Raw genomic sequence first — 14172 nt, 5'->3', positions numbered from 1 at the left:
GCAGAGGAAGAATCAAGGGCACAATTGAACAGGAGTGGGAAAAAAGGTTAAGTGAGCTATGCAACACAATGGAGGAGAAGAAATCTACAGAGAGCAAGAAGTGGGAGTTACGAGCTCTTGCTGCTGAGACAAGGATGCTGATCCTGGTGGAGTAAGTGAAGTGCTGAAGAGGAACATAAAGGTGAGGACCAATAGGAACAAGGAGCAGGGTCAAGGAACAGCTGACAGTGGGGGATTCAGAGAGGGAAGAGAGCAGGAAAGTCCCTTGAGGAAACGATATAGGGCTACTGGGAAGTCTGGGAAATAAAGGAGACAACCAAAGAGAAACTTGAATCAGACCCAGAGATACAGAAGGAAACAGAATGGGATGAGGAAAGGGAAAGGACACTCGTTACTTATTGGTTCCAAGAGGTAGAAATGGAGACCTTTCACAAAAGAAGACAAGAGGTATAAGAGATTGAGAGCATCATCACTTTAACAGGAGAGGACTTGACCCAACCGACAAATTTTCAGACTTATGTAGTACTCGAGGGAAAGGAACCACCCTATCAAACTGACGTTTACAACAGAAATGTTAAAAACAAAATCCTGCAGAGGAAACCACTGCCAAAAGTTTTCCAAAATCCCCAGGTTACCTCGACCACGACAGAACACAAAAAGAAAGGGAAGAACTGAGAGAAAAAAAAAAACACACCAGAGGCAGGAAGGGGGAAGGGGGGACAGGAAAGGTACCGACAGACAGTAGAAAACAGTGGACACAGCCACCAACAGAACCACCCACAGCATCCACTCAACCCCTACCACCCCACACCAGCCAACCACAATAACCAGAACCGAGCCACACTCAATACCGTCAGTCCCCCTTCCCCAGCACTAATACCATCACAACAGCAGCCTACCATTATATCCAGGCCTGCCTTTCACACCCACAGCCTGCATCACCCGTCCTACCCCAAGAATACAGTTCTAGAAAGGAAGCTAAAGGCATGGTACACCAATGCAGATGGAACTACAAGTAGCAGTGAGGAGTGGCACGAAAGAATCACTGAGGCATCTCCGGACATCATAGCATTCACATATTGAGGAAAGATGGGGAACAGAGGGGGTGAGGAGGAGAAGCATTGCTTACCAAAAACCACTGGAGATGGGAGATGGGAGGACTAGTCAGAGGAGTAGCACATGACTACATAGTACGAACATTTCAAACTGGGGGTGCAAAAGTGATGATAGCAGCTATGTACAGCCCACCACTGAACAGCAGGAGGTCACAAAAAGAATGTGATGAAAGCAACAGATTGATGGTGGACACACTAGCCTAGGGGAAACTCACTCATCATGTGGGTTTTCAACCATAAGAAGATTGACAGAGAGAATCTGGAGCCACAGAGATGTGGAAAGCCAAAATGCTGTAGGCAGTACTGGAAAACTTCATGTTAGGGACAGAACCAGAAAGAGAGATGATGTACCAACAAGGCAGGACCCCTATTCACCATGAACAGTTCATGCATAGGCAATATCTCACATGAAAGCCCCTAGGTGCTAGCAATCACTGGGTCTTTAGTTTCAAATACATAGAGTTAACAATAGAGAGTGAAGTAGAGCGAGAAGGACAGGAGAAGCCAAACCTCCAAAAAGAGGACTATACAAGTATGAGGCAATTCCTACATGAAATGATGGATCATGTGACCACAAAGTGCACGGAGGCAGTGGAGAAGTTCGTACCAAGGGGCAACAGAAACAACGGGAAGACTGGAGTGAGCCCATGGTTTACCAGGTGTGGAGAGGCCAAGGCCAAGTGTACTAGATCATGGATAATGTATAGAAGGCAAAGAACATAGGAAAACAGGGAGTCGAGCCGAAGAAAAAGTAATGAATGTGCATGGATAAGGAGAGAAACCCTGCATGAATACGAGAATACATAGCCTCAAAAGCCAAATCTAACCCAAAGTTATTATACAGCCACATTAGGAGGAAAACAACAGTTAAGGGCCAGGTAATCAGGCTGAGGATGGAAGGAAGAGAGCTCACAGGGAACAACAAGGAAGTGAGGAGCTCAGCTCACTATTTGGGGAGGTATTCACAATGCAAGCAGAGGGGCTTCCAGTATACCGAAGTGGTAGGGTGCTCCAGCAAGTGCTGGACACACTGCACACAACCGAGGAGTAGGTGAAGAAAGTGCTTGGGGAACTAGGTACCTCAAAGGCGGTGAGCCCAAATAATATCTCTCCTTGGGTCCACTAAAAACAATCTTCAATTAATCTATTGAAACAGAGCAACTGCCTGAGGTGTGGAAGAAGGCAAATGATGTTCCGATTTTTAAGAAAGAAGACAGGCAGACTGCACTAAATTACAGACGAGTGTCGCTGACAAGTATAGCATGTAAAGTTATGGAGAAGATTATCATGAGAAGAATGGTGGAGCGCCTAGAAAGAAAAGGGGTCATGCATGATAATTGGTACGGCTTCAGGGAAGGAAAATCCCATGTCACAAACCTACTAGAGTTCTACCATAAGGTAACAGAAGTAAGATAGGAGAAAGAACGATGGGTAGACTGCATCTTCTCGGATTGTAAGAAGGCTTTCGACACATTACCACACAAGAGACTGGTTGAAAAGCTAGAGGAGCAGGCACGAGTAGCAGGGAAATTACTGCAATGGATCAGGGAATACCTGACAGGAAGGAAACAGCGTGTGTTGGTACGAGACTAGGTGTCAGAGTGGGTGTATCTGTTGTATGGGGTTCCACAAAGGTCAGTCCTAAGTACGGTACAGTTTCTTGAATATGTGAATGATATGATGGAATGGATAGATGCAGAGGTGTCACTGTTTGCAGACGATGTGAAGCTAAGCGGAGGAGGATCAGGTAAGCTTACAAGGGGATCTGGACAGGCTGCAAGCTTAGTCCGACAAATGGCTTCTGGAGTTTAATCTCAACAAGTGCAAAGTTATGAATCTTGGTGAAAAACAGAGAAAACAGCAGACGGAATACAGCTTAAGAGGTTAAAGGCTGCAAACCTCACTCAAGGAAAAGGATCTTGGGGTAAGCATCATACAGAACACATCTGAGGAGCACATCAACCAAATAACTGCTGCAGCATACGGAAGCCTGGTAAGCCGTGAATAGCATTTCGACATCTAAGTAAGGACTCATTCACAACACTATACACCGTGTACCTCAGGTCTATATTTAAGTATGCAACACCAGTACGGAACCCCTACCTAGTCAAACACGTCAAGAAATTAGAGAAAGTGCAAAGGTTTGCAACAAGACTAATCCCTGAGCTGAGGGGTATGTCCTACGAGGAACGGTTAAGGGAACTCATCCTGACAATACTGAAGGACAGGAGGAATAGGGGGGAGGAACATGATAACACGTTAATAAAAGCTGAGAGGCACTGACAAGGTAGATAGGGACAGAATGTTTCAGAGACGGAGAGCAACAAGGGGTCACAGCTAGAAGTTGAGAGCTCAGATAAGTCATCCCCTCAAGGAAGGTTCCTTGATGTTGGTGAGGGGCTCTTGATTTAGGGAATTGGATCTGTGCTCCAGTTCCCCGAATTAAGCCTGAATGCCTTCCACATCCTCCCACCCAGGCGCTGTATAATCCTCCGGGTTTAGCGGTTCCCCTTGATTATAATAATAATAATCAGATAAGTCATAAGGATATTAGGAAGTTTTTCTTTAGTCATAGAGTTGTCAGGAAGAGGAACAGTCTGGAGAGTGATGTAGTGGAGGCAGGATCCATATAAGATGTACGATAAAGCTCATGGAGCAGGGAGAGAGTAAACCTATTAGCGACCAGCGAAGAGGCGGGGCCAGGAACTATGGCTCAACCCCTGTAACCGCAAATAAATGAGTACACACACACACACACACACACACATACACACACACACACACACACTGTTACGCGCCCTTCACTCCATTATATACAAAAATAAAAGGCCTGGTTAAAATAAGTTCTGTAATAATATATCGCGAACCACTTTATTACTAGCTAGATAAAGCAGGTTCGACTATATATTATTATCGGGTACAGTATGAATCATCAAAAGTACTCTCATTGTATTATATTGTAGTATATTATATTATTATTAGGTTAGGTATTACGAATGTGTAACCACTACTGTAGTGACCAATTGGTGGTTCTAGAATTGACGCCACGCGTCGCCTTCTGGCCGAGCTGAAGTCATACTATGGAGTAGTTGAGTGAGTCAGTCAGCTCCTAGCTCTGACTCGGTACGGGTCTTAAACTAGAACTTTATACCAAGTCTATTGTCTTGCCTTTGCCATTAGTTTCCTGAAGTCTGGTAATTCATGTCACTTATGAAATAACTATTTCGTTACCCTAGACCTTTCTAAAAAGAGTTAAATGGTGAGATTAGTAGATTATTAATTGAAATTATTGTATCATACTCCGTTAATGAGAATTTGAACGTAAGATTGGGTTCCTTGCTGTATAGTATTTCATTTATAATTGCTTGTGGTTATTTTAATTCACTAACCAAATACCAATGAAGCTAAACGATTGGTAATAAAATAAAACTAACAAAAAATTGGAGTTATTTGTGCCCCTATTGTTACGGTGAAGATTAAGTCGTAACACACACACACACACACACACACACACACACACACACACACACACACACACACACACACACACACACACACACACACACACACACACACACACACACACACACACAAAGATTAAGAAGCGATGGTAGTGGAGTATGGTAGGTGGAGCGAACACTACTGTAACACGCAGAATGTACATAAGTTAAAAGGTGCCCGAGTAAAGTACTTGGTCAACAGACGAATTATTGACAGAAGGAATGGGAATTCCGTAAATATATGGATAAATGCACTACAAAACTGGTATGGAGAGTTTGAGTGGTATAATTTACAGGCAGTAGAACAATCTGATTATTTTCTGTTCTTTTAACATTAAATACGCTGCCAACACTTTTATTTCTCTGCAATCACTACCAATTTTCAACTGTTAACAATTTTCAAATATCAATAACAATTTGCAGCAACCGTGACAGATTTACTATCAAATTACAGATATTAAGCACGATATGATAGAAACTACTTGAAGTCCAATAGATGAAGTTCGAAACTATATCCATAACTCGTTCCAAGTTGTGAACTGTAATTTATGGTGTATTTTGGCGTAAAGGGTTATTTTTAAGGTATTCAGGGCACAATGTTTTTAGTGTGGCACGCAGGCCGCTCAAGCATCGTCACCATGATAATGTTATCCTGAGTCGGGAAAAAAATCTAGAGAATGAGAGCTTAATTAACATTTCCTACTAGATTGAAAGAGATATTTACGTATAGTAGAGAACGAACTTCATACACAAACAAGAGGAACGTAAGACTAACCTTGGTAAGGACTGGTGGTGGTAGGTGCTGTCTAGGAGACGTCCGTCCCTCCACCAGGTGACCGTTGGTGGTGGGTCGCCTCCATGGACTCGACAAGTTAGGGAGGGTCTCTGGCCCACAGTGTAGGGCCCCGCTGCCCCTACCAACTCCAGCCCACTTTCGTCCACTATTCTTACACTCTCCACCGGTTCTGTCCAGGTATAAAGTATGAGTATGAAAATGGTATACAATACAGACAAGCTGATAAGATGCAGGTGCAACACTTAGGTATCTTAATTTCGAAACATTCAGCCTACACAGTAGGCTTCTTCAGTCTAATATAGATAAAGCTAAAACAGTAGAGTTAAAGACAATGTAATCAGTCTATCACCCTCGAAGACAGTTTTGAGGTACACCGTAGCTCGTCAGTACTTTTCATTACCTATATAGTGATTTACATTTGCCAATACATGCTAATTCTCTCGACTTCCTAGTGCATCTTAGAACTCAATCAGAAAGATAGAAATCAGAATACTAGATCTTTCGTATTTCCACTGTACATAAGATTTGTTCGGACTTTTAACCTGGGGAAGGATTAGCCTCCGAGGATAGCTCAAGAAAGTCAGTGCGTGGTCAAGGAATTTCTGTCTTATTTCGACTGGGGGTCCTTTAATCTTGTCACTCAGGATTCAACACACACCCAGGGAAAGCACCTATGCCGGGGATTGAACCACGGACACTTCGTGTGTGAGGCGAGTACGTTGCCTACCGAACCTACTATTCTATTCTCAGCTAATTACTGTGCTATTTCCTATGATTATTTCGCTGCCGTTTCACTATTTTCTTCTGTGTTGTCTACCTAACTGGAGGGTATTCCGGGGATCAACGCTCCCGCAGCCTGGTCCATGACCAGGCCTCCCGGTGGATCAGGGCCTGATCAACTAGGCTGATACTCCTGTCTGTATGTAGTCCAAAGTAGGAACCACAGCCCGGCTGATCTGGCACTGACTTTAGGTATCTGTCCAGCTCCCTCTTGAAGTCAACCAAAGAGGCTTTTGAACAGTCTTGGGCGCCGGACAGTTAGTGTTTTCTCTTAATGTACTAATGGCGCCCCTACTTTTCACTGGGGGTATGTTGCATCGCCTACCAATTCTTTTGCTTTTATAGGGAGTTATTTCTGTGTGCAGATTAGGGATGAGTCCTTCTAGGATTTTCCAGGTGTAGATTATAATGTATCTTTCTCGCCTGTGCTCCAGTGAGTACAAGTTAAGTGCTTCCAAACTTTTCCAGTAGTTAAGGTGTTATACTTGATTCTCTTTAATTATCTTATGATTCAATTAAATATACTCACACGACAAGGAAGAGGCAGTGTTTCCAATACTAATCCACATTTTGGAGAGAAAACTTTACGAGAAGTTTCGCTTTCCACAGGACCATTATCAAGTCCCAGTTATAATCTGAGTTGTGACTTGAGAACAGTCGATGATGGACGGAAACTTTTCCTTACCAGAATATGAGTTAATTTGTGAAATGTTTTACCAACAAATATTGTAACATTCATTTGCCTAGTTAATTTCTTCCTTCACGTTTTCTCGGTATTAACTGTAGTTCACCGGTGGTCTCTAACGAGGTAGTCCACCGTTCATTCCTTCTCGCTTTTTTTTGTTGTTTTCTCATTGCATTTTTTGGCCTACTTCCGCCTTGTTGTAGTTCTGCCCGACATAGGTTACAGCTGTGGGATAATTTGCTTGTCTCACCCCAGCGTCGACCAGATTCGTTTTGCATGCGAATCCCATTTCTATTTTTTTTTACTTTCTTGCCTCTAGGTTCGCTGGTGTTCAGTGGTGCTGCTTGTGTTCAATGGTGCTGTTGATGCTCAGTGGTGCTGGTGTTCAGTGGTGCTGCTGGTGTTTGGTGGCGCTGGTGGTGATCATTGGTGCTGCTGGTGTTCAGTGGTGATGATGGTGTTCAGTGGTGCTGGTGGTATTAAGTGGTGCTGGTGGTGTTCAGTGGAGCTGGTGGTGTTCAGTGATCCTGCTTGTGTTCAGTGGTGCTGGTGGTGTTTGGTTGTGCTGGTGGTGTTTGGTGGTGCTGGTGGTGTTTAGTGGTGCTTGTGGTGTTCAGTGGTGCTCTTGTAATTTGGTGGTGTTGGTGATGTTCAGTGGTGCTGCTGGTGTTCAGTGGTGATCCTGGTGCTTCGTAGTGCTGTGTGGTGTTCAGTGGTGCTGCTGGTGTTCAGTTGTGCTGCTGATGTTCAGTGGTGCTGGTGGTGTTCAGAGGTGCTGGTGGTGTTCAGAGGTGCTGGTGGTGTTCAGAGGTGCTGCTGGTGTTCAGTGGTGCTGCTGATGTTCAGTGGTGCTGCTCGTGTTCAGTGGTACTACAGGTGTTCATTGGTGCAGCTGATGTTCAGTGGTGCTGCTCTTGTGCAGTGGTGCTGATGGTGTTCACTGGTGCTGGTGGTGGTCAGTGATGCTGCTGGTGTTCAGTAATGCTGCTGGTGTTCAGTGGTGCTGCTGGTGTTCAGTGGTGCTGCTGATGTTCAGTGGTGCTGCTGGTGTTCAGTGGTGATCCTGGTGCTTCGTAGTGCTGTGTGGTGTTCAGTGGTGCTGCTGGTGTTCAGTTGTGCTGCTGATGTTCAGTGGTGCTGGTGGTGTTCAGAGGTGCTGGTGGTGTTCAGAGGTGCTGGTGGTGTTCAGAGGTGCTGCTGGTGTTCAGTGGTGCTGCTGATGTTCAGTGGTGCTGCTCGTGTTCAGTGGTACTACAGGTGTTCATTGGTGCAGCTGATGTTCAGTGGTGCTGCTCTTGTGCAGTGGTGCTGATGGTGTTCACTGGTGCTGGTGGTGGTCAGTGATGCTGCTGGTGTTCAGTAATGCTGCTGGTGTTCAGTGGTGCTGCTGGTGTTCAGTGGTGCTGCTGATGTTCAGTGGTGCTGCTGGTGTTCAGTGGTGATCCTGGTGCTTCGTGGTGCTGGTGGTGTTCAGTGGTGGTGCTGCTGGTGTTCAGTTGTGATGCTGATGTTCAGTGGTGCTGCTGTTGTTCAGTAGTGCTGCTGGTGTTCAGCGGTGCTACAGGTGTTTAGTGGTGCTGCTGGTGTTCAGTGGTGCTGCTCTTGTGCAGTGGTGCTGGTATTCACTGGTGCTGGTGGTGTTCAGTGATGCTGCTGGTGTTCAATGGTGCTGCTGGTGTTCAGTAATGCTGCTGGTGTTCAGTGGTGCTGTTGGTGTTCAGTTGTGCTGCGGATGTTCAGTGGTGCTGCTGATGTTCAGTGGCGCTGCTCTTGGGCAGTGGTGCTGCTGGTGTTCAGTGGTGCTGGTGGTGTCCAGTGTTGCTGGTGTTCTGTGGTGCTGCTGGTGTTCAGTGGTTCTACTGGTGTTCAGTGGTGCTGCTTGTGTTCAATGGTGCTGTTGATGCTAAGTGGTGCTGGTGGTGTTTTGTGGTGCTGCTCGTGTTTTGTGGTGCTGGAGGTGTTCAGTGGTGCTGCTGGTGTTCAGTGGTGTTGCTTGTGTTCAATGGTGCTGCTGATGCTCAGTGGTGCTGGTGGTGTTCAGTGATGCTGCTGGTGTTTGGTGGTGCTGCTGATGTTCAGTGGTGTTGCTGGTGTTCAGTGGTTCTGCTGGTGTTCAGTGGTGCTGCTGGTGTTCAGTGGTGCTGCTGGTGTTCAGTGGTGCTGCTGGTGTTCAGTGGTGCTGCTGGTATTCAGTGGTGGCAGTAGTGAGATAAATGATCGTCTCTCCTAATTACCTTCGTCTAATTTTATTTCAGAATAACTATTGTGATTAGTAATTTTCATTTTTTTAAATAATTAAGTATATACATTATTATTCTATTTTTCTTTTATTACTAAAATCCTACAATTATTGATTACTGAAATTCATTTTTTAAACTACTAAGGTAAAACGATAACTGAAAAACACTTCTATACATGTCCAAGACGTGTTCTACTCGCCCTCAGTCATTCCCACTTATTTTCTTGTCAAACCCAATTTACTCACCTTGTTTTTACATAAATTTTGAATTTGTAAAGCTGTGCTATTAATCTGCAACTGCATCCCAAAACAAAAGCATCTCGAAATCTTTTCTATGTTTTACTTTGCAAAATATGAAATAATTGTTGCGAATTCTGGCTTGATTAAATATTTCCAGAACTTTATTCAATTTCCACTTTCCTTCCTCCCTCGTTCTACATAGAATATTAATTATTTATTCTTAATCTTCCTTTATAAGAAAGATTTCTGGTACAGTGGATTAACTTCGTCGTCTTTCTGTAGGTTTTCTCATCCTTTTTATGTTCATTATCTAAAATACTTAAATGAAGCATTACCAGTGATGTATATATTGTAACCCTGAGACATTTGTCATATATATTTCTTGGTAGTAAGCCAAGCAATCCGTCAGCTTTGTTTCTAACACTTCTCAGGTATTACCATGTCTTCAGATTTCTCCTAATCCGTAATCTTAAGTCTTTTACACATCTACATTTACTAAAATCTACAAGTTTTTGGTTTATAATTACCGTAGTTATTTTATTTCCACAGGATTATAAAACAATTTTATCTCTATCATAACCTTATCCAAATTTCCCTAAGTGTCCAGTTACCCTCAACAATATCAAGAAGGAAAAAAATTATCACATTCTGCTTTCAGTTTCAATGCATCATTTTGCTTAGCTTCAAGCATTACAAATATCTTATTTTTCTCCAGGTTACAGGGAGACTAATATCCTGAAATACGGAGTACAGTGGAACCTCAAAAATCGAACTGCTCCTAACACGACCAATTATGTAAGTGTGTTTTTGTAAGTGTATTTTTGAGGGTCTGAAATGGACTAATCTAATTTACATTATTCCTGATGGGAATAAATTCATTCGGTAAAGGCACTCGAACAGCCTTCTGGACCGAAGAAAGTTCGATATTTGAGGTTCCACTGTATTTATTTAAGATTGAAGCCTCTCACAAGTTGCAGTATCACTTTACAATCATTGAAGGTTTGAATTTGGGTTAGGTTAGGTTAGATTAGACTAGAGTTCGTTAGGTTAGACTTGGTTAGGTAAGGTTTGGTTAGGTTAGGTTAGGTTAGGTTAGGTTAGATTAGGTTAGGTTAGATTAGGCTAGGTTAGGTTAGGTTAGATTAGACTAGAGTACGTTAGGTTAGACTTGGTTAGGTAAGGTTTGGTTAGGTTAGGTTTGGTTAGGTTAGGTTAGGTTAGGTTAGGTTAGGTTAGATTAGGCTAGGTTAGGTTAGGTTAGGTTATATTAGGCTGGGTTAGGTTAGGTTAGATTAGGTTAGGCTAGGTTAGGTTTGGTTAGGTTAGGTTAGGTTAGATTAGATTAGGTTAGATTAGGTTAGGTTAGGTTAGGTTAGGCTAGGTTAGGTTAGGCTTGGTTAGGTTAGGCTCAGTTTCTTTAGGTCACATGAACCTGTACCAAGTGCATTTATAAATAAAAACGAAAAAGTCAAACACTCCTTTATTCATCAGGCAATAAGATGGCCCAGGAAAAATGTATAACAGCTATCTTGTTAATGATTATCAATCTTGGTGCGATTATGGGCTAAATATTACGAGAGAAATCATCTTGGCATCTTGTAGACGGTTCGCTAATCTCTGACTTTATTAAAACAATACAAGGACATAATATAAATAAATAAAGCAAATAGTGGAAGATAAGGTCATCTGTCCCTCAGCCTAGAAACTCCTAGGCTGAGGGACTGATTACCTTATCTTCCACCATTTGCTGTATATATTTCTGTCCATGTAATGTACTGATAAAGCCATTGGATGGCGAAACATCTACGAGTAAAGATACCCAGATGTTGCACATGTCTTTTATTCATTATCGTGAAACATTTCGCTTGTGCCGGGTACCTACATAGTCATTAAGCGCGCGCAAGACACATCAGATACCTGGGATCAACATCGTCTGCTGTAAACACGGAACTGAGATCCATCTAGTGGTAGTATACGAACTTAAATTGTTAGGTGATCGTTAGGGTGTTGTGTCAGCCTGACTTTTCAGGGTAAAAGTTGAGCGGACGGATTGATTACTTTGTCCGGGTAATTGATCTGCCCAGCCCGTCTCTCTTGTTCATCAACTGATGGATAACACTGTGATCACTACTTCCTTATAATCGTTGTAATCAACGTATATTTTAATGCTCATTATTGAGTTAGCTTATGCTAACAATCCATGTACTTTCAGCACACAATGTACATAGATAATTGCAATGGAAAATACTTAATCACATGATACACATGTATCCCACACATAAGAGAAGTTCCTCTTTTCGATGTGCGGATTATTTGTTTATTGTTCCAGTCACGGTATTGTGCCATCTTGCTCTATAATCACATGAATTATCAGGAAGTTATTTTTTTCTTTGTTGAGTGTAATTGGGAGTGTTACCGATTGTGGCTTGTAGCACAGACAGCAAGAGAAGTATTAGAGTCTACGAACTAACTTAATCAACTTAATGAAACACGAGCTTATAAAATGTGACAACACACACTGGCAGTGTGAGACGAACAACCTTGCTGTGTTAAGTGACTTACAAAAAAAAAGTTGAAATGCTGTTACAGTGTTTTTTACCAGTCTTAACTCGAGTGATGGAGATTCTATCTATTTCCCTTTGACCTCTCCGTCAACTTCCGTTGATTTGATTTCTATTTTTGGCTTCTATGATTTTTACATGAAACTGTAAGACTGGTAATTTTCAAATTTTATTATTGATATATATTGCAATTTTGCAGTTACTGAAAAATTTTAATTTTGAGTTTCAGTAGAATTTTTCATCCCAAGTAGATGCCTTTGCCTAGCCAGGTTAATTTAGAAAAAAAAGGTATAGATCAAAGTGAAGAATCAAGATCAGAGACATGAATCAGAGGCTAATGGATCACAGGTTAGAGGCATAAATCACTGATGAGAGGAATGAATCTCAGGATCGAGAGAAGGATCAGAGGTCAGGGGGAGAGATCAGAGGTCAGAGAGAGGAATCACAGGTCAGCGGAAAGGATCACAGGTCAGAAGAAAGGATCACGGGTCAGAGGGAGGGAACACAGGTTAGTGGAAGAGATCACAGGTCAGAGGGAGGGAACACAAGTCAGGGGAAGGGATCACAGGTCCCAGGGAGGGACCACAGGTCAGGGAAAGGAATCACAGGTCAGAGGGAGGGATCACAGGTCAAAGAGAGGAGTCACAGGTCGGAGAGAGGAATTATAGGTCAAAAGGTAGGATCACAGGTCAGAGGAAGGGATCACAGGTCAGGGAGAGTGATCACAAGTCAGAGGGATACAGGAAAAGACACGTGGATGAAACAGAGGCAAGAAGCTGACAAATCACAAGTCAGTAACGTCAGTCAAAAAACAACAGAGAGATCACACATGACAAGGCCGGGCAGAAGTAATATCTCAAACTCCGAGACCAGCATTCCGGAATAGATGATAGCAGCCGAGACCAGTCTTTTGGGTTGGATGAAAGCAACCTGGGACAATGTACCAGCATAGCTGACAACAGCCTAGACCAGTATACAGGAACAGAAAATAGCAGCCTAGACCAGTGTACAGGGATAGATGACCTGGCTTAGACCAGTATACCGGGATGGAAGAAAGCAGCCTAAACCAATGTACCGGAATAGATGACAGCAACCTAAATAGTGTAGTGGAATAAATGACAGCAGTTTAGACCAATGTACTTTGATAGATGACAGCACTCTAGATCAATGTACTGGTATAGATGACAGCAGCCTGGCCTAGCCCAGTGTACCGGAACAGACGACAGCAGAATAGATCAGTGTATCAGGATAGATTACTGCAGGCTAGATAAATGTACCGGGCAAGGTGACAGCAGCCTAGACCAGTGTACTGGGATAGATGACAGCAGTCTGGCTTAGACCAGTGTACTGGGATAGATGACAGCAGTCTGACTTACACCAGTGTACCGGGTTAGGTCACAGCAGCCTAGATCAGTGTATTGGGATAGATGAGTTTCCTAGACAGAAGCCTACACAGGTGTACTGGGATAGATGACAGCAGCCTAGACCAGTGTACAGGGATAAATGACAGCTGCCTAGACCAGTGTACCAGGCTAGGTGACAGCAGCCTAGACCAGTGTACTGGGATACATGACAGCAGCCTAGACAGCAGGATAGACCAGTGTACCGGAATAGGTGGCAGCAGCCTAGACCAGTGTATCGGGAGAGATGAAAACAGCCTAGACGAGTGTACAAGGATAGATGAAAGCAGCCTAGACCAGTATACCGGGATAGATGAAAGCAGTCTAGACCAGTGTACTGGGATAGGTGACAGCAGCCTAGACAAGTGTACCGGGATAGATGAAAGCAGCCTAGACCAGTGTACTGGCATAGATGAAAGCAGCCTAGACCAGTGTACTGGGAGAGATGAAAGCAGCCTAGACCAGTGTACTGGGATAGATGAAAGCAGCCTAGACCAGTGTACTGGGATACATGATAGCAGCCTAGACCAGTACACTCTGCAGGAGATGAAATAACTTGAACACAAGCCTGATGCTCTGGGGTATGAGAAACAACGCCTAGCTTCTGCCTGGTCGCCATACCAAGCAAGGGAAGGAACCTTGCCAAACTCCCCTGACTCTGTAACGTTGATGCAAAGTTTGTGTATAATGGCGAGTTTTATATTCAAAAGTTTGGTGTGGCAATAGGAGAGCCCCTCTCACCTGCCCTTAGCAATTTGTACATGGGATACTCTGAAACAATATTGTTTAACAAAATCCTTCCCATTAGAGATAAGTGGTACTTATACGTTGATGTTTTAAGTTTAATACCTAAGAA

At 43.4% G+C, this 14172-nt stretch overlaps 1 protein-coding gene across 2 annotated transcripts in view; it reads right to left on the bottom strand.

Moving 5' to 3' along the window:
• The window catches only part of LOC128701633 (nephrin), a 625789-nt gene that overhangs the window by 207991 nt on the left and 403626 nt on the right, over nucleotides 1-14172 (bottom strand). For both annotated transcript variants that reach the window (XM_070101737.1, XM_070101739.1), the window contains exon 4: nucleotides 5391-5580. In XM_070101737.1, the coding sequence (XP_069957838.1) occupies nucleotides 5391-5580 (190 nt within the window). The remainder of the gene's footprint in view (nucleotides 1-5390; nucleotides 5581-14172) is intronic.

Source organism: Cherax quadricarinatus, chromosome 78 (assembly GCF_038502225.1).
Source record: "Cherax quadricarinatus isolate ZL_2023a chromosome 78, ASM3850222v1, whole genome shotgun sequence".
In the NCBI taxonomy this organism is placed as follows: domain Eukaryota; kingdom Metazoa; phylum Arthropoda; class Malacostraca; order Decapoda; family Parastacidae; genus Cherax; species Cherax quadricarinatus.
Note: the sequence above shows the minus strand (reverse complement) of the source record. Positions and strands in the feature narration are given on the sequence as shown.